General features: G+C 43.7%; 1 protein-coding gene across 3 annotated transcripts; it reads left to right on the plus strand.

Annotated features, from left to right (window-relative positions):
* The first annotated feature begins 89 nt into the window (after positions 1-89).
* On the plus strand, positions 90-20673 carry LOC125510266 (uncharacterized). Of its 3 annotated transcripts, none has more exons than XM_087521495.1 (21): positions 90-1113; positions 1241-1295; positions 3469-8970; positions 9083-9289; positions 9430-10386; positions 10499-10612; positions 10724-11284; positions 11397-12359; positions 12472-12585; positions 12697-13257; positions 13368-13598; positions 13723-14385; positions 14517-14663; positions 14806-15423; positions 15567-15995; positions 16171-16371; positions 16650-17360; positions 17502-17699; positions 17953-18660; positions 18856-19059; positions 19308-20673. In XM_087521495.1, the coding sequence occupies exons 1-21, from the start codon at positions 955-957 to the stop codon at positions 20240-20242; spliced, it is 14238 nt and encodes a 4745-aa protein (XP_087377621.1). In that variant the 5' UTR covers positions 90-954; the 3' UTR covers positions 20243-20673. The 3 variants fall into 3 exon arrangements, with proteins under 3 accessions (XP_087377621.1, XP_048531346.1, XP_048531349.1); XM_048675389.1 differs by lacking the exon at positions 14517-14663 and having other exon boundaries at positions 13723-13902; positions 13975-14385; XM_048675392.1 differs by lacking the exon at positions 14517-14663 and having other exon boundaries at positions 13723-13902.
* The last annotated feature ends 34 nt before the right edge of the window (positions 20674-20707 follow it).

The following is a 20707-nucleotide window of genomic DNA, read 5'->3' on the forward strand; positions in this document are numbered from 1 at the left end:
GGTTTTCCGGGTTTTCCCCAATATTTTTTTTGTTTTCTGGGAATGGCGTCTTGGCATGATACTATCCTGATGTTCTTATCAGCTTGCGGCGTGTTTTTGTCTTGTGAAACGGCAAAGGCACATGCATGCGCAACTCTGCTCTGAACAAAGACGAGCTGGAGTTGGCTGCTCATTCCTGCCAATATTTTTGTTCCTTTTGATGCTCCGTAGCCCCTGTGATGCTAAACTTGCATCACTAGCTTACTTTTCTGCTCTCCTTTGATGTAATGGCCAAGAAATGAATAAAGTGGTGCTGCAGCAGGTGACAACGCTTAGCTTTTACTCTTTGCCTGCAGAGTCACTGTTTTTACCTAGTACTCCGTCAATGAAACGTACCTGTTCTACGCTGTTGGCTTGGATTAAAAATATAACCATTCGGTTATGGTTGTATTATCTCAAAAAATTGAACGTTTGCTTCTTTTTATGAAAAATAACTTCTGGTGGCCATGTAAAAAAAAACACTAATGGTGGCATATGATGTCTTGTTTGCAGTCCCTGACTGCATTTGTCTGCACCAATTCCATGTCGACGACAAGGACATACAAGATCTGCTTCTTGTTGGATTTCCCAAGGAACTACTTTTTTAATTTTAGGATGTCACAACAGTTCCTTAAATGTCAAGTGTAAAAAGGTTTTGTAGCGTGAATTTGTTGTTGTAAAACATGATTAGATGGATAGATCCAAAGCCTGCCTTTTGCCTTTTCTTTTTCCCTCTGTTTCCTTCTTGTCCTTCCTCAGTATTCACTCATTTTGGTCTGTTCTCCTACTGAATCGATTCCCTTCTTTGCTTTCCCACTTTAAGCATCTTCTCTTTGCTTGATCAGAGAGTCATGGAACCTATCATATTTGCCTGTGGATGGGTTAATACATATACTTCACCTCATTTCAGCGCTGGTAACCTAGGCTCTGGCCACCATGGCAGGGCTTGGTACTGGAGCACCAATCGTGAAGGTGTATCATGAGAAATCTATAATCTTACCAGATGTGTCAAGGGTGCTTGCATGCCTGTACGAGAAGGAAATCGACTTTACGAGAGAGACATTCTCCTCTTACAAGAGCCTACTCAGACTTCAGGTACGTGGTGTCTCTAATTCTCAACTCTGCATGGAATTAGCTGTTCAAGACCATAAGCAGTCTAATATCAGTTTCTAGCAAAACAGTTCAATACCATCATTACATTTTGTTCATGTGCGCTCTACAGGCATCGGGCCATGTTCCAGTTCCATTCTATGATGGACCTAATAAATTCCTAGAAGGTAAGGTTTCAGATTTGTGAAGTCCAGTTACTATTTCATTTTAGTCCTACATGTCTGGATGCTTATCCTTCTTTTCTACAGTTAAATGATCTTGTTAGTTAGCCTGCTACAAGGACATTCATTGGGCCTTGACTAGGAATCTGTATCAGAAACAAGTGAAAAATCCAGATAGTCTGGTAAAACTGTTATCTGCTAAAACACACTAGTGCTTCTTGTCAAATTTTATTCTCGAGACTTTTGGCATATGCAGGCTCCATTTTCAGTCACTCACCATACCATATCTCTTTCATTTTGCACTGATAGTTAATCAATGTAGTTAGTACTTCCTGCTTGTCCCTAAAGACTCCCAAATAGCTTGATCCAGAACAGCATAGTGAATTTTACGGACTTACACCACGCTGAAATAACTACGATCATGATTAACTTGCCATAAGCAGATTCCAGAAATATAGCTTCCATAAAAAGGATAGATCGGAGAAATTCACGTTACTTGGGGACGCGAATCAGCTAAACACTGTTATTTTCTTTGATGTAATTTGTTCCATCAGCTAAACACTAGTATTTTATTTTCGTGTAATTTGTTCTTAGAAGCTAGATGACCGATTATATTGTTGTTTTTACATTTTGTGTGACTAATATTATCCAATGACAAATTCTTCCATGGAAGATAAATCCTAGGTTTGCCATGGTTATGTGTTGATTGTAAGGGAAAACAATCCTTTAATTCATAAATAAAATCTGTAGGATGAATATTGTCACTGCTATATGTTTTGTGTGTTAATAAATAACAAAATTGAGCATTAGAACACTATGTAAGCTCTCCCATATATTGGCTGAGCCTACACTGAAAAATCTCATCAAGAACTTGAGATGGAAGCCATGTTATGTGGGGCTGGGTAAGAGCTTCCTTCCAAAACAAACTATAACAAACTAAAGGCACATCATAGATCATGTAAATGTTCCAGTCTGTATATTTCAGTGCTTGTCAGGAGCTCATTATGAAACTGCAATAGTGCAAGCTTTTCTTAAATGGCTTTTTACACTGGACAGTTATGATTATTGGTGGAATTTCAGTCTTTTTTCTTTGTGTTGGGTAACTTTAATGAATGTGTGACTGTGATGTTTCTTCATGTGTAGATGGACTTTGATCGACTATTTAAGCTGTATAGACAATGATGTTTGATTAAGCTATGCTGTCCATTTATGATTAAGCTATGATGTCCTTTTGACCGATTAAGCTGTAAACTGTTAGTATTTCAGCCAAGATGGGAAATTGCTTCCTTTAAACTTGCCAACTGTAAAAATATATATGCTGAATTGTGCCTGAAGAACATTGGCTTTAGTACATATTGCCATGCCAAGGACAGTGAGCGGGTTTTATCCAAATGAACACATAATTTTTCTCATGTTGTGTTTTTTTATCACAACAACAATTCTCTCGTCCTAGATACAGTTGAAGGCACTCAAGCAATATATTTTAAATTATGTACCAGCATAAGTATATAACAAAAATAGAGGAGCAAATAAATGTTCCAACAGAATAATTATGTAAGATGTGATACGAAGTATTTAAGCTGAAATTTGATATAATGTTTCTTTCGACAGTTGATGTAATAATTGTCATACTATCTTTATAATTAACACTAGGCGATAATCTTTGGCATGCTAATAGGTATAGGTCTTTAGTGGGCTGAATATAAAACCAGTACACTTTGACACTCCAGAAGATCATGTTGTGACCCAAGGAGCCTGGCAGTTCCTGAGAGCACACACTTTCCATTGAGGGGATGCAACATGATCCAGGATGAACTGCTCCTCATACTTACTCCCTCCGTCCGGAAATACTTGTCATCAAAATGGACAAAAATGGATGTATCTAAAACTAAAATACATCTAGATACATCCTCTTTTATTCATTTTGATGACAAGTATTTCCGGACGGAGGGAGTATTTCTCATAGTAGGTGGCACATAAAGTAGAACCGATGTCTATTTTGCCAGTAACAAGGAAATTTTATCATTAACATTGAAATATATATTTAAATTTCAACTGCTCCTAGATTTTCTTATATTCCACTCTTCTGGCACTTTTTCTGTGCTATTGAAAAGAAGTCTTCATGAAAATGATTATTGGTTTATGCATATTCAAAATTTATGTTTGTCTTTAATTCCAGAATCAAGAGAAATCTGCCGCCATATAGCAGAGACTTATGAAGATCATGGATACCCATTTCTCCTTGGGAAGGATTCCCTTGAGAGGGCTTCCATCGAGGAATGGCTCCACCATGAAGAACATAATTTCAATCCTCCGAGCAGATCCTTGTTCTGCCACTTGGCCTTTCCTGTTGCTGAAGAAGATGATGATATAGACTTGCAGACGAGAAAGCTAGAAGATGTTCTGGAAGTTTATGAGCAAAGGCTTGGTGACAGTGAATTCCTTGCTGGCAACAAGTTCACTCTTGCTGACCTCGTACACCTGCCAAACTCCTACCACATCACAAATTCTGAGAAGTTTCTGTACCTGTATGATTCAAGGAAGAATGTGCAGAGGTGGTGGCATGATATTTCTAGCCGGGGTTCTTGGCAGAAGGTGCTGAAGGTTATGCATGAGGTGGAGCGGCAGAACAAACAGGAGGAACTTGACAAGCAGCAGCAGCGCAAACAGGAGGAACTTGAGAAGCAGCAACGGCGTCAGTGGCGGAGACAGCATCCTCCAACCAGCAGATCCCCGTTCCGTCTAGACTCCCGGGAGCAACCCAGCACAAAACCTCACACGATATTGGTTCGCCCCCCTGCTAGTATCATCGCTCCCAAGGCTCCTCAAGCAGAGGAGCCTCATCCTACTGAAACTTCCCGTGATGAAACACCAGTCTCCTCAAGCATAAGTATTCCTACCACTCATAAAGCTCCAGATATCCGAAGCAAACACACTATCATTTCTACTACACATGAAGAAAGACCACCAGCCTCCCTCCAAAGTACTCCTAGAATTCCTGAAAAATCTCCTATTCCTGTCGAAAGAAGAATCAATTTTTTTACCCCAGCTACCTCTCCTATCACTGAGAAACCCTCAAGAAACGGTGCTGATAAGTCCAGAATTAGAGATGCCCCACTTCCTTCTGAAGCCACTGAAATAGACCTCCCTACTAAATCCAAGCCAAGTTCATCCAAAAAAGCATCTGATAACCTTCACGATTTCTATGAGGCAAGCAGACATACAGATGAAGCAGAACCTTATACTGGATCCATCTCACAAAAACCTTCAGAAATGCTGGACGAGATATCTGAAACTGATGGGCCCAGCAATGCCATTGATCATGCCGAAACCAGTCCAAGATCAGCTAAAGAAGATTCTGACCGACTCAGGACGTCAGGTTTCTGGACTGAGAACACAGCCCCCACTGCTGATACTCAGGATAAGAAATCAGTTCGATACACTGAGCGTACTTCACAAAGACCTGTTGGAAATATTTCTAGCAGAGCTACTGACCAGAGAGTTACATATACTTCTCCTGAGAAGCCCCATTCAACTGAAGCTCATCAGAAACTGCAGTCTGAGCAGTGGCATGCTGCTGTAGCTGGGTTCCCTGCTGACCGCAGAAAAGATGCTTCTCTTCCTAAGGGTGCACGAGATGACACTCAAGCTATTCCATTATATGATGATGATACCAACCAGGAAGCCAGAGAAACTGCATCCGCACCAAGGCAAACAAGAGCTCAAGATCCATATGATACCTCTGAAGGAACATCATCCAGATCACAACCTATCAGTGCTCCACATGATGCTGTTCCTCCGCCCAAGCAAGCAACATCTGAAGGCCCTTATGCACGAAAGGATGTTGTGGAAGCAAGAAGGTTCCATGTTGACCGCAGAAAAGATGCTCCTCTCCCGAAGCGTGTACGAGATGACACTCAAGCTAATCCATTATATGATGATGATGATGATACCAACCAGGAAGCCAGAGAAACTGCGTCTGCACCAAGGCGAGCAAGGGCTCAAGATCCATATTACACCCCTGAAGGAACATCATCTAGATCACAACCTGTCAATGCTCCACATGATGCTGTTCCTCCGCCCAAGCGAGCAACATCTGAAGGCCCTTATGCACGAAAGGATGTTGTAGAAGCAAGAAGGTTCCCTGCTGACCGCAGAAAAGATGCTCCTCTCCCGAAGCGTGTACAAGATGATACTCAAGCTATTCCATTATATGATGATGATGATACCGGCCAGGAAGCCAGAGAAACTGCATCTGCACCAAGGCGAACAAGGGCTCAAGATCCATATGATACCTCTGAAGGAATAGGAACTTACCACTCTTCATCATCTAGACCACATCCTGTCAATGCTCCACATGATGCTGTTCCTCCACCCAAGCAAGCAGCATCTGAAGGCTCTCGACGTGCAACCACACCATACCTAGCTGCTCAAGAGGTCTTCCAGCAGGGTAAGAAAAGTCCTGCATCAAGGCTAATAGTGCCTCATGATGCCCAAGGCAGCACTGAAGAAGAGACTGTGGAATCATCATCCAAAGCACATCCATTGGATTCTCATCTGGCTGATGTTCGTCCACCTAACCAATTTTTGGATGAAGATGGTTATGGTGCAATTACACCATTGCAAACAGGAGATACAGATGATCCATATAATGAGAAGCGAGATAGAGGCGTTGCTGCTCCAAAGCGGATGATGTCTCAAGATGCCTTTGAAGAAACGAAGATGACTGATTCTGCAGCATTTGAAGCACAAACATCAGATCATTGGCAAGCTGATGCTCCTCCACAAAAGCAACGGCCAACTGAAGATCCTGAAACTACTGCTTCACCATCCAAGAAAAGATATACTGATGATGAAGATACGGCCAAACAAGCTAAGCATGCTCATCAGAAACTGCAGTCTGAGCAGTGGCATGCTGCTACAACTGGTTTGAGTAAGCTAAAGGGAGAAGCTGATGATTTGATGCCTCCTACTCAACAAGCAAAACCTAGCAAAGATGTCCAACATATCTCACCACAAGATGCAGAACAAGCAAACACTTGGCCTCTTGCACAAGAACCAGCAGGCATGGATGGACAACTGGTGCAAGGACCAGAAAGGACAGCTCGAACACCCCACACTGATAAGAGAAGAGATGTTTCTTCTATGCTTTGGCGACAAGCTGCTGATGTTCAAGGAATTGCTGAGGACAGAGCATCATCTGATCAGGGAGGTGCTGTAAGGCCCCCTTATGCACCCAAGGATACTGCGGAAGCAAGAATTGTCCCTGCTGCTCTCAGAAAAGATGCTTCTTTCCCAAAGCATGCACAAGATAAAACTCAAGCTGCCCCATTATATGATGATGATCATGATACCAACCAGGAAGCCAGAGAAACTGCATCTGCACCAAGGCGAACAACCACACCACAGGATGCTGTTCATCCGCCCAAACAAGCAGTATTTGAAGGCCCTCGACGTGCAACCACTCCATACCCAGCTGCTCAAGAGATAACGCAAGCTAGGAGAAGTCCTGCATCAAGGTCGACAGTGCCTCATGATGCCCAAGGCAGCACTGAAGAGGAAACATTGGAAGAAACAAAGTTCGTGGAATCTGCATCATCCCGAGCTCAACCTGTGGAAGACACCTCTGAAGAAGCAGAGACTCGTAACTCTGCATTGTTTAGAAGACCATCTCCAGATGCCTGGCCGGCTGCAGCTCCTCCATCAAAGGAAGCAGCAGCTGAAGACGCTCTTAGAGTGAGTCAATCATCCCCAGCAAGATATCCAAGAGCTGAAGAAACCAGCAAACAACCTAGAGCCCCTGTTTCTATACCAACACATATAGCAGCTCAAGATGCTAGGGATGTCTTTAGAGAGCCAAAGGTTGCTGATTCCACACCATTGCAAAAGAGATACCCTGATGCCAAAGATGTGGCCAAGAAATCAACAGTTACCTTTGAAGAAACAAAAATTTCTGATTCTGCACCACCACGAGGGCAACCTTTGGATTCTCAGAGAGCTGATGCTCCATCATGGAAGAAAGAAGCAGCTGATGCTCCATCACGAGGGCAACCTTTGTATTCTCAGAGAGCTGACGCTCCATCATGGAAGAAAGAAGCAACTGAAGATCCTCGTGCAACTTCAGCATTTGACAAGACTCGTCCTTATGTTGAAGATAGCACTAGGCAAGCTGCAGACACTGATTTTGGGCCAAGGCAGATTGGAGATGAACACACTGAAGAAAAAAAGGTTGCTGATTCTGCACCATCTGTCAGAGAAAGACATACTTACACCCCACGAACTGCACGTCCTCTGTCACAGCTAGCAGAAGAGGAAGAAGATGCCCAGGATAAATACAGAGAAGGTAGAGAAACTGCACGTCCTCTGTCACAGCAAGCAGAAGAGGAAGAAGATGTCCAGGATAAAGACAGAGAAGGTATGGAAACTGTTTCTGCACCAAAGAAAATGGTGTCCAGAGATGCTCATGACACATATGGAGAAAGAAGGACTCCCCACTCTACATCCACCTCACCCACACCATCCAAAGCACAACCTGCAGATTCTCGGAGCCCTATCAAGGTGGAGAGACCACGTTCTGTTTATGAGGAGGACCATCTCGTTGGCCAAGATAGCCATAAGCAACCTCAAACCCTCCCAACTGGTGGGAGAGCAGATGGCTCTACACTAAAGCATCAACAAGATCCCGTGGTTCCATCTATTTCTGAAGAGAAATCAAGTACTCCTCCAGCTCCACCCAGAGCAAGAGTTCGTGACGATCATCCTACTGAAGATCCATTTAAAGGAGACATTGTTGGTGACCGAAAAGGAGCACCACCTCAATTGGGCCAAGAACCAATTTCCCAAGTCCAACGTGCCACAGAACTGTCACAGGAAGCAGCTCCTGATGGTGAACTGTCCACCATTGATCAATGGCGGCGCACATCTGTGCCATTACAAGGTGATGATGTGCTGGGTGGGTCTACCATTGATCAAAAGCCAACACCAATGAGTGAGCAATCAATACCCAGTGCTCGGCGTGCCAATGAGATGGTCAAAAAAGAGCAAAGAATGGTACCACCTGCACGAACAGGAGCACAAACGCCCGATGTTCAGCGTGCTCCATCATCATTCTCAAGAGCTGACACGGCTGAAAGAGATAGAGAGCCGGTACAAATGCAAGCACCTACTCAACATGCTCGGCCTACTTCAGTGCCTACCAGAAGAGCAACTCCTGATGCTCGTGACACTAGTGATCAAGAGTTTGCAAACAAATCTGATGCCCAAAGATGGAATGCCTTGAAAGCTAAGCATGATTTAGCCATGACCAGTGAAGATGATCGGAATGCCAGTCCATCAACTCATGATGCTGCTGTTGACAACAAGACAGCATTGCCTGCCAGTGAAGCACAAGGTTCAGACACTTGGCCTGGTTCAACAGCAACCCCCGTAAACGCTCAACCTACCAGTGGTGATGCACGTGTCGGAAGATTTTCACGTGCTCAAGGGGCACAACCACCTGAATCAACTCAAGCACAACCCCCTTTTGATGCTCCACGTGACTCTGTATCAACCCCAGATGTACCTCGTGACACCTTGGACAAAACCAAATCTGCCAAACCAACTTCAACTGAAGGCATGACACCTACAGCTGCAGCGCCAACTTCGAAGGTCCAACTTGCTGAACAGAAATTTGCTCCATCAGGTGACTAGTTACTCTTAAGTATTGATTAAAATATAAACCTTATAATTGACCAAGGGAGGATTAGGAACATGAAAATATTGTAAAAGCTAATTGCCCGCTTCATGAATTTCAGATAAAAAATTAGCCCCTGCTGCGCCTGAATCAAGTAAAGAAGATACTAGTTTTTCTGCTCCTGAGAAACCACAAACAATTTTTCGTCAAGAAGCGAGACCATCTGCAGCAATCACAAAACAAGTTCCATCCTCAGATGCCCACCATGACAGGAAAATCCAGCATGTCACCCTTGCTAAATTTCCCCCTGATGATTCACCAATGCCAGGTAACTAGATTCTCTTTCAAGTTGAAAAACAGTACACCTTCTAGCATCCTAAAGCTGCCTTTCTCAAAACTAAATATCCTTTTTTTTAACGGTAAAAGTAAACATCCTGCTACTTACTGACATCTCTTCTTGCATTTTAGATCAAGATTCAATTCAGTCTGCACAACAATCTTCCTCATCTGAGACTAGCAAAGAAGAGACTATCGTTGCTGCAGCTGGACCGACATTGCCAACAACCGTCGGTAAAGACACACAAGTTTCTGGACGCCCTATCAAGGCGGAGAGAACACCTTCTGTTTATCAGGAGGACCATCTGGTTGCCCAAGACAGCCATGAGCAACCGCAAACCCTCCCAACTGTTGGCAAAGCAGATGGCTCTACACCAAAGCGTCAACAAGATCCTGAAGAGAAACCAAGTACTACTCCAGCTCCATCCAGAGTAAGAGTTAGTGACGGTCATCCTACTGAAGAGCCATTTAAAGGGGACATTGTTGATGACCGAAAAAGAGCACCACCTCTATTGGGCCAAGAACCAACTTCCCAAGTCCAACGTGCCACTGAACTGTCGCAGGAAGCAGCTCCTGATGGAGATATGTCTAGCAAACCATCCACCATTGATCAATGGCGGCGCACATCTGTGCCGATACAAGGAACTCCCAATTCTGGTGATGATGTGCTGGGTGGGTCTACCATTGATCAGAAGCCAACACCAATGAGTCAACAATCAATACCTGGTGCTCGGGGTGCCAGTGAGGTGGTAGAAAAAGAGCAAAAAATGGCACCAACTGCACGACCAGGAGCACGAACACCTGATGCTCTCAGCGCTCCGTCATCATTCTCAGCAGCTAACACAGCTGAGAGAGATGCAGAACCAGTACAAATGCAAGCACCAACTCTGCATGATCAAGGGGCACAACCACCTGAATCAACTCAAGCACAATCACCTTTTGATGCTCCACGTGACTCGGTATCAACCCAAGATGTACCTAGTGACGCCTTGGACAAAACCAATGTTGCCAAACCAACTTCAACTGAAGGCAAGACAGCAGCTCCAACTTTTAAGGCCCAGCTTGCTGAAGAGAAATTTGCTCCATCAGGTGACCAGTTTCTCTTAAGTATTAACTAAAATGTGAACCTTCTAGGTCAACGAGGGAGGATTAGGAACATGAAAATACCGTCAAAGCTAATTCTTTGCTTCATGAATTTCAGATAAAAAATTAGGTCGTGCTGCACGACCAACTTCAACTGAAGGCATGACACCTACAGCTGGACCAGCGCCAACTTCGAAGGCCCAACTTCCTGAGCAGAAATTTGCTCCATCAGGTGACTAGTTACTCTCAAGCATTGCTAAAATATATAAACCTTCTAACAGACCAAGGGGGATTAGAAACATGAAAGATTGTCAAAGCTAATTGTTTGCTTCATGAATTTCAGATAACAAACCTGAGAAACCACAAACAATTTTTCGTCAAGAAGCGAGTCCATCTGCGCCAATCACAAAACAAGTTCCATCCTCAGATGCCCATCATGATACTAGGAAAATCCAGCAAGCCACCCTTGATAATGTTCCCACTGATGATTCATCAATACCACCTTTTCCAAGTCATGAACAAGTTTCCCATGCACCACAAGCATTCCCTAGTAAAAAAGACAGGGCACCTGCACCAGGCACAAAGGACTCTCCAGCCTCAAATACCCAAATTGCTTCAGCAAAAGTCCAGGAAACTATGCCTGACAATTATGGCATTGATGAGTTAACAGTGCCATCTGTCTCAAGTGAAAAGCAAGGTTCCTATGCTGGATCTTCTACTGAACCACATGAAGGATCATTTCCTGATGCTTATGGTGCCACAGATGACAAGGACATAACTAAATATCCATCTAGGCAAGCACCAGTTTTAGAATATAGGCCTGATTCAACACCAGCTGATAGTTATGTTCGTCCCATCAGTGGTAGCGAAGTATTTCCTGCTGTAAAGAAATCTGCCCCATCAGGTAACCAGATTCCCTTTCAAGTTGGAAAACATTACACATTCTAGCATCCTCAAGCTACCTTTCTCAAAACTAAATATTCTGCTACTTTCTGACATCGCTTCTTGCATTTTAGATAAAGATTCAATTCAGTCTGCCCAACAACCTTCTCCAGCTGAGACTAGGAAAGAAGAGACTATCTTTGCTGCAGCTGAACCGACATTGCCAACAACCGTCAGTAAAGACACACAAGTTTCTCGGCGCCCTATCAAGGCGGAGAGAACACCTTCTGCATATCAGGAGGACCACCTGGTTGCCCAAGACAGCCATGAGCAACCTCAAACCCTCCCAACTGGTGGCAGAGCAGATGATTCTACACCAAAGCGTCAACAGGATCCTAAAGAGAAATCAAGTACTCCTCCAGCTCCACCCAGAGCAAGAGTTCGTGACGATCATCCTACTGAAGAGCCTTTTAATGGAGACACTGTTGATGAGCAAAAAGGAGCACCACCTCTATTGGGCCAAGAACCAACTTCCCAAGTCCAACGTGCCACTGAACTTTCACAGGAGGAAGCAGCTCCCGATGGAGATATGTCCAGCAAACCTTCCACCATTGGTCAATGGCAGCGCACATCTGTGCCGTTACAAGCTATAACTCCCAATTCTGGTGATGATGTGCTGGGTAGGTCTACCATTGATCAAAAGCCAACACCAATGAGTGAACAATCAATACCCAGTGCTCGGGGTGCCAGTGAGATGGTAGAAAAAGAGCAAAGAATGGCACCACCTGCACGACCAGGAGCACGAACACCCGATGTTCTGAACGCTCCATCATCATTCTCAGCAGCTGACAGAGCTGAGAGAGATGGAGAACCAGTACAAATGCAAGCACCAACTCTGCATGATCAAGGGGCACAACCACCTGAATCAACTCAAGCACAATCACCTTTTGATGCTCCACGTGACTCGGTATCAACCCAAGATGTACCTAGTGATGCCTTGGACAAAACCAATGTTGCAAAACCAACTTCAACTGAAGGCAAGGCACCTACGCCAACTTCGAAGGCCCAGCTTGCTGAAGAGAAATTTGCTCCATCAGGTGACCAGTTTCTCTTAAGTATTGACTAAAATGTGAACCTTCTAGGTCAGCAAGGGAGGGTTAGGAACATGAAAATATTGTTAAAGCTAATTGTTTGCTTCATGAATTTCAGATAAAAAATTAGCTCGTGCCGCACGACCAACTTCAACTGAAAGCATGCCACATACAGCTGGACCAGCGCCAAGTTTGAAGGCTCAACTTTCTGAGCAGAATTTTGCTCCATCAGGTGACTCGTTACTCTCAAGCATTGGATAAAATATGAACCTTCTAATAGACCAAGGGAAGATTAGAAACATGAAAGATCATCAAAGCTAATTGTTTGCTTCATGAATTTCAGATAAAAAACCTGAGAAACCACAGACAATTTTTCGTCAAGAAGCGAGACCATCTGCGCCAATCACAAAACAAGTTCCATCCTCAGATGCCCATCATGATACTAGGAAAATCCAGCAAGTCACCCTTGATAATGTTCCCACCGATGATTCATCAATACCACCTTTTCCAAGTCATGAACAAGTTTCCCATGCACCACAAGCATTCCCTAGTAAAAAAGACAGGGCACCTGCACCAGGCACAAAGGACTCCCCAGCCTCAAATACCCAAATTGCTTCAGCAAAAGTCCAGGAAACTATGCCTGACAATTATCGCACTGATGAGTTAACAGTGCCATCTGTCTCAAGTGAAAGACAAGGTTCCTATGCTGGATCCTCTACTGAACCACATGAAGGATCATCTCCTGATGCTTATGGTGCTGCAGATGCCAAGGACATAACTAAATATCCATCTAGGCAAGCACCAGTTTTAGAATATATGCCTGATTCAACACCAGTTGATAGTTATGTTCGTCCCATCAGTGGTAGTGAAGTATTTCCTGCTGTAAAGAAATCTGCCCCATCAGGTAACTATATTCTCTTTTAAGTTGGAAAACAGCACACCTTCTAGCATCCTCAAGCTACATTTGTCAAAACTAAATACCCTGCTACTTACTAACATCTTCTTGCATTTTAGATCAAGATTCAATTCAGTCTGCAAAACAACCTTCCCCAGCTGAGACCAAGAAAGAAGAGACTATCGTTGCTGCAGCTGAACCGACATTGCCAACAATTGTCGGTAAAGACACAGAAGGTATGAGAGGCACTCCAACCTTTGATTACGAGCCCACGGGAGATAAACGTGCTGATATTCAGAGTGGTAGATCTGATGAAGTAGCCCTTCCAGAACAGAAATCCGGACCCTCAGGTTAGTTATCTCAGTGTGACTATGCAGGCCTATAGATGATTACATGCAGAAAAACTTACTGAAAATACAAAGTTACCCTTGTATAATTTTCTTGCTACTACTAATGCTGCCACTTGCGTTTCAGATCGGGATTCAGCTCGTTCTACACAATCAAGATCCTCTGCTGAGCCTATGGATGAAGAGCTTAATTATCCAAGTTCTGCAAAACCACTTTCCTCTGCCACACCTGACCAGACAAAGGACTCACAACCTACTATTGGTCAACAAGCGCCTGCACCAGGAACATCAGAATATCCATCCTCAGGTACCCACAATACTTCAGTGAAATTTCAGGAAGTTGCTCCTGATGATCACCATATTGTTGAATCAATTCCAGGCGAAGGACAAGTTTACCGCACCGAACCTGATTTTGAGCTACCTGAAGGCCCAGTCCCTTATTCACGTAGTGTCATAGGTGAAAAGACTATGAGACCTCCATCTAGCCAAGCACAAAGTTCAGACTCAAAACTTGATCCCACCCAAAACCATGGCGATGAGCCTTCCACAAGATCTTTACCCAATCAAGTAGCAAAACAACATGCAGAAACCCAACCACCACCGACTCTCGTGGTTCCATATGACTCTGAATCCACCCAAGATGTAACCTCTGACACCTTAGGCAAAGCCAAGTCACTAAAACCATCCTCTATTGATCAACAAGCTACAGGCTCAGCATCAACTCCTGACACTCATCTTGGTAGTGCATCAGGGGAAGTAGCTCGCCCAGCACAGAAATTACCCTTGAAAGGTAATGGTCTTACTGTGCGAAACAGTGCACCTTTTAGCAAATTTGTAGCTGATTAACATAATAAAGCTTCATAAAAAACCTACAGCCTTCACAAAAAAAACTGCCTTTCGGAATTTCATTCGGAATTTCAGATCAAGATTCAGCTAACTCTACACAGAAGTCTTCCTCTAGTGAGCCACAAAAAGAACAGTCCACTGTTGCTGCACCTAATCAATCCAAGGCGTCACAAGCAACTAGTGAAGTAGTAACCCCCGCTGATCAAAGCATAGCTCCATCAGGCAATTATCCTTTCTTTAGCCTGGAGAAATAGTGTACCTTCCAGCACACCTACTATCGAACAAGAGCTTTCCACAAGACTAGCAGTCTCACCACAATTATGCCATTTCTCGGCAGTACTCAGTTCTTCTTTCTGTTTTGCAGAACCACTTTCTGTTGTTGAAAGAAATGAAAAAATTACTGTTGCTGAAGCTGAAAGCAAAGTGTCTCGACCAGTCATCGCTCAGCAAGACGTTAAGCATGTACCAGGCATTTCAGAACCAGCACTTGATAATGTTTCGACGGAAGAAGAATATCAACGTGCTTCTGAGCCACGTGAAGGACCACCTCCTGATGTGCATGGCACCCTCGTTGACAGAAAGACAGCTCCCTCTTCTAGTCAAGTACAAAGTCCAGATGCAAAACGTGATGTGCTACCATTGAGTGTTGATGTTGCCAAAAAAACAGTTCCACCTTCTAGTCAAGCACAAATTCTACCATCGAGTGTTGATGTTGGTCCTAGCAGCGATGAACAGTCAACTACAAGACTTAGACGCGATCAAGAGGCACAGGCACAGCTACCTGCAGCAACTAAGAAACCACCACCTTTTGAGACTCCAGTCTACTCTAAATCTAACCAAGATGCCCCTAAGTCCTTCAAACTACCCTCTGGTGATCAAGATGTCATGTCACCTAAAGTGGTGCCAGCATCAGCATCAGACACTCAATTTGGTAAAGTATCTGATGAAATAACTGATGATGGGCAAAACTCCCCTTTGTCAGGTAATCAAGTTCTTTACTCTGATGAGTGTGGACAAACAATAGTAATTCTAGCAAAGCTATATTTGATTGTGTTTAACATGATTCCTTTAAAAGTTGATTAAATACCTGTTCTGACAGTAATACGGCTGTTCCATGCATTTCAGCTCAAGATATAGCTCGTTCTGCACAAAGGCCTTCCTTTGTTGAGCCAACAGAAGAAGATGGTATTGTTGCTGCATCCGATCAAACTAACGAGGCACGGCCTATAAGTGGTCAACGAGGAATAACTCCTACTCCAGACAAACAAAGAATTACTGATCTGCGTGGTGCTGTTGATGAAAAGATGTCACTTCCATCTAGCCAAGCACAAAAGTCAGACATTAGGCCTGATTCAGCACCAATTGATGACGATGTTCATCGTACTAGTGGCGATGAACCTGCCACAAGCTCTGTACGTGATTCACAAGCACGGCCTCCTGCAGGAATTCAGAATGTACCTGCTGGTTTCTTGGAAAAGACCAAGTCACCAAGACCACTCTCCACTGATCAAGAACCTACGGCTAGTCCAGCACCAGCTCCAGATGCTCCACAAGGTACCGCACTGCATGAAGCAACCATTGCTAAACACAAATTATTAAATTTACTCCACTGAATAATCTGTTCTTTTGGTGCACCTTTTACTCGTCAATTTTACATCAGGCACTTTTTGTGCTATAGAAATTAATCATCTTTACACTGTTAACACTGATCATTGATGTACTGCTGCAGATCAAGATTCGAATCATTCTTCACAGTTTTCTCCCTCTGTTGTATCAAGGAAAGATGTTGCTAATGCTGATCAAACCAATGTATCACAAGCAGGCCTGCGAGAGCCCCCGAGTTCAGATGCTAAACTTCCTTCAGAGGAAATACAAGAATCTAGCCCCGATGCTTATCTCACCAAGTCAGAGAAACCACTTCCTATGAAAGGTAAAACAGTAATGCCCTAGACTTATTCAGTATACAGAATTTTGTTTTAGCCCATGATGTTGAATATAAAATCTCTTATGAGATCATGCTGAACAACACTAAGGACAATGTAGAAACTTGCTAGACTATTAATGAGTGATCCCTGCTCATTGAACCTGTAACAATTCAGGCATAAACCATGTAAAATGCATTTGTTCCTTCATTTTTAATGTCAGGACAAACGTGTGTACTTACACAACTAACGGTAATGAAACATTGTTCTCAAATCATATGCACAGATCCAGTTCGGCCTCCACATGATGCTTCCTTTGATTTATCGAGCGGTGAGAAGCCCACTATGATCAAAGGTGATCAGGCCAGCACAATATCAGATGGCAGTCCCTCAGCCAGCGAAGAAGTTGGTCAACCTAAAAATGGTGCAGTTAAAGGACCACTCGCTGCAGAGTTAGTATCATCATTTCCTCAGAAGAACCTCGAAAAAACATCACCTGAAGAAAAATGGAACCACCAGCAGCAAACAGATCAGTCCACCACTAGATCATCTGAAGATAACAACATCGAAGCCAGTGGAACTAGAAACCCTAACACCTCAACAACGTCTAGAGATATACAACCTTCACCACTCAAGGAAAGAATGCAGGCAGTTGAAGGATCCAGAAACCAACAACAGTCTGGCCAAGCTGTCTTTCAATCAATACAGGATAACAGAACACAAATTCAAGAAACTAAGGCCCGAGACACTGCATTTGACAAGCCTGAAGTGATTAGCCCTGATTCAGCCCCAACCAGTGGTGATGCTCATCGTACAAGCGGTGATGTGCCAACCACAAGTTCTTTACGTGATTCACAGGCACAGCCTTCTGCAGGAACTGAGAATGTACCTGCTGCTTACTCGGAAAAGGAGTCACCAAGACCACTCTCCACTGATCAAGAAGTCAGGACACCTCTGACTATGACTAACCCAACACCAGCTCCAGATTCTCCACAAGGTACCAAGCAGCCACTGCTAAACACATAAATTTACTCCACCAGATAACTGGTATTTTCTGTATGCGTCTATTACGGCAATTTTTGCGCAACATAAATAAATTACTGTTTCACTGTTAACACTGATAATCAATGTACTGCAGATCAATATTCAAATCATGCTTCACAGTTTACTCCCTCTGTTGTATCAAGGAAAAATGCTGCTAATGCTGATAAAACCAATATATCAGAAGCAGGCCTGCGAGGCCCCGCGAGTTCAGATGCTACACCTTCAGAGCAAATACAAGAATCTAGGCCTGATGATTATCTCACCAAGTCAGAAAAAGAACTTCCCATGAAAGGTAAAACTGTAATGCCCTAGACTTATTCAGTAAGAGATTTTTGTTTTAGCCCATAAAGTTACAGCTGAAAACTTTTGCAAGATCATGCTGAACAACACTAAGGAAAATGTGGAAACTCGCTTTACTCCTAACGAGTGATCCCTCATTGAACCTGTAGCATAAACCATGCACAACACTATTTTGCCTTAATAGAGATAATGATACCACAAAATTTTGTACTTCCGCAACTAACGGTTTTGTCCTCGTATTACAGGTACAGACCCAGTTCAGCCTCCAGAAGTAGCTGCCTTTGATTTGCCGAGCAATGGGAAACCTACCATGATCAAAGGTGACCAGGTGAATACAATATCAAGTGTCAGTCTCTCGGCCAGCAAGCCAGTTGGTCAGTCTGAAAGTTCAGTTGAAAGACCACTCTCAGATGAGTTAGTATCACCATTTCCTGAAAAACACCTTGAAAAAAGATCACCTGAAGAAAAATCGAACCAGCAGCAGCAAACTGACCAGTCCAGCACTAGATTAACTAAAGATGATAGCACAGAATCCAGTGGAATCGCAAGCCCAAATATCTTGACAACATCCGGAGATATACAACCATCTCCACTCAAGCAAAACAATCAGGCAGCTGAAAGATCCAGAAAACAACAACAGGCTGACCCTGTGTTTCAATCAACACAGGACAACAAAAGGCAAACTGAAGAAACTGAGGCACAAGACACTGGATCTGACCAGCATGAAGAAATCAATCCTGATTCAGCACCAACCAGTGGTGATGCTAATCGTACAAGTGGTGATGGGCCAGCCACAAGTTCTTTACGTAATTCACAGGCACAGCCTCCTGCAGAAACTCAGAACGCACCTGCTGTTTTCTCGGAAAAGATCAAGTCACCAAGACTACCCTCCACTGATCAAGAACTTGTGACACCTTTGACTAGCCCAGCACCAACTCCAGATACTCCGCAAGGTACCACAACATGTGCAGCAGCCACTGCTAAACATAAATTTACCACACTAGATAATCAGTCTTTTTTGTATGGATAATGTATGCACCTTTTACTGGACCATCTTAGATCTGACAACATTTTTTTTTTGAGAACCAGATCTGACAACTTCTGCACACCTTTAATTAACCAACACCACTCATTGCTGTACTTTGCAGATAAAGATTCAATTCGGTCTCCTCAGTTGCCTCCTCCTGTTGAATCAAGGAGAGATATTGCTAACACCGATCAAACTGATGTATCACCAGCAGGCTTGAGAGAGACCACAAGTTCAGATGCTATGCCTCCTTCAGAGAAAATACAAGAATCTAGCCCTGATGCTTATCTCTCTAAGTCAGAGAAACCAATTCTTCCTTTGACAGGTAAGAACAGCATACAGACTTGTTTTAGTTCACAACCTTGAGAAATTAGTCTGAACAACACCAAGGGACAATGTGGGAACTCAGTAGTTCAGACTCCAAACGAATTAATCCCTGATCACTGAACCTATGCCAGTTTGGAAATAAACCATATAGAATGCAATTCTACCTTCATAGTTCGCGCGTAATGTTAGGACAAAAGTCTGTACTTGCACAACTAACGGTCATGAAATTTCTTGCCTCTAAATCAGGTACAGATACAGTTCAGCCTCCAGTTGAAGGTTCCTTTGATTTGTCAGGCGATGGGAAGCCCACTATGATCAAAGGTGACCAGGCCAACACAAAATCAAATGTTAGTCTGTCACCCAGCCAAGCAGATAGTCAATCTGAAAATAGTGCAGTTAAAGGAGCACCCTCTGATGATTCAGTATCACCATTTCCTCAAAAGAACCTCGAAAGGACATCACCTGAAGAAAAACCGAAGCAGCAGCAGCAATCCAGCACTAGATCATCTAGAGATGACAGCATAGAAGCCAGTGAAACCGCAAGCCCAAACATCTTAACAACATCTGGAGATATACAACCATCACCTCTCAACCAACCGTCACCTATGAAGGAAAACATTCAGGCAGCTGAGGGATTCAGAAACCAACAACAGGCTGACCAAGATGTTTTTCAACCAAGACAGGACAACAGAAAGCAAATTGAAGAACCTGAGCCACAAGACACTTCAACTGACTATCCCGAAGACACAAATGGAGCATCTCAAAGGGCTGCTTCGGAACAACAACAGGGAGAAAATGTTGGGAGGGTTCAGCGGCAGAGAAATGACACAAACAATAGCTATGAACCAACTAAAGATGCTCCAAGTATCATCCAGGCAGACAATAAACCTGAGAGCAGCTCGAGAACTCCTGAAGAACCCAGGCAACAAGCACAGCCGGAAGGCAAAACTCGAGGTGGTGAAATCATGTCGCCAGCCTCTGAAACCGGGCAGCCTGAAGAAAGCGATCTCCCACCAAGCAAGAAGGGTCGCACCAATCAATCTCAGTCAGAGACCTCCGCCAAACTGGAAGACCAAACCCCCTCTGCTACCCGGAACAGAGGCACAAACTCCAGCAAATTGGACGGGGCAACTGATGACACCAAATCCGCCGACACGGACGATAATAATCCATCGTCATGAATCACAGCGGCATGGCTCCTCAACCTACACGTTTTGCTGGAGTGCACCGCTGAATAAATATCAAGGAGAAGTCTGTTTGGAAACTCACTCACCTTTCTGTCTTGTTTTCTTCTGTCTCTGTTTTGTTCAGATAATAAGGCCCGTCCTCTTGTCATCCTCGAATGGGGCCATTGTCATGTAGTAGTATTTTTTTCTTCCTGCTCTTTCTGTTGAAAACTGGCAGCTTGTTTGCTCGTGAAAGTGACTGTATTCTGTCTGATTTTTGAAATTATGGGACTGCGACCGGCAGCGTTGTTCTTTGCAACCAACTTCTTCCACTGTAACCAATCCCAGTTACCTACTCAAGATGGTTCTCTGCAGTTGCTGGTTTTTAAGTATATATGGATGTTAATGTAAGCAATGATCCTTGGTCAAACCCAGTTCTCCTCGTATGATTAATTGTTATTGGGTTCTCTTATCGAATTC

Source organism: Triticum urartu, chromosome 5A, assembly GCF_056163025.1.
Source record: "Triticum urartu cultivar PI428250 chromosome 5A, HENAU_Tu73, whole genome shotgun sequence".
Lineage (NCBI taxonomy): Eukaryota > Viridiplantae > Streptophyta > Magnoliopsida > Poales > Poaceae > Triticum > Triticum urartu.

What these genes read in the sequence shown, in the direction of transcription:
- LOC125510266 (XM_087521495.1), top strand. Translation starts at nt 955, where the DNA reads ATGGCAGGGCTTGGTACTGGAGCACCAATCGTGAAGGTGTATCATGAG. An exon ending in AGAGAAATTTGCTCCATCAG is followed by an intron (nt 10,387 to 10,498) that starts GTGACCAGTTTC and finishes CATGAATTTCAG; the next exon opens with ATAAAAAATTAGGTCGTGCT. An exon ending in ACCAATTCTTCCTTTGACAG is followed by an intron (nt 19,060 to 19,307) that starts GTAAGAACAGCA and finishes CCTCTAAATCAG; the next exon opens with GTACAGATACAGTTCAGCCT.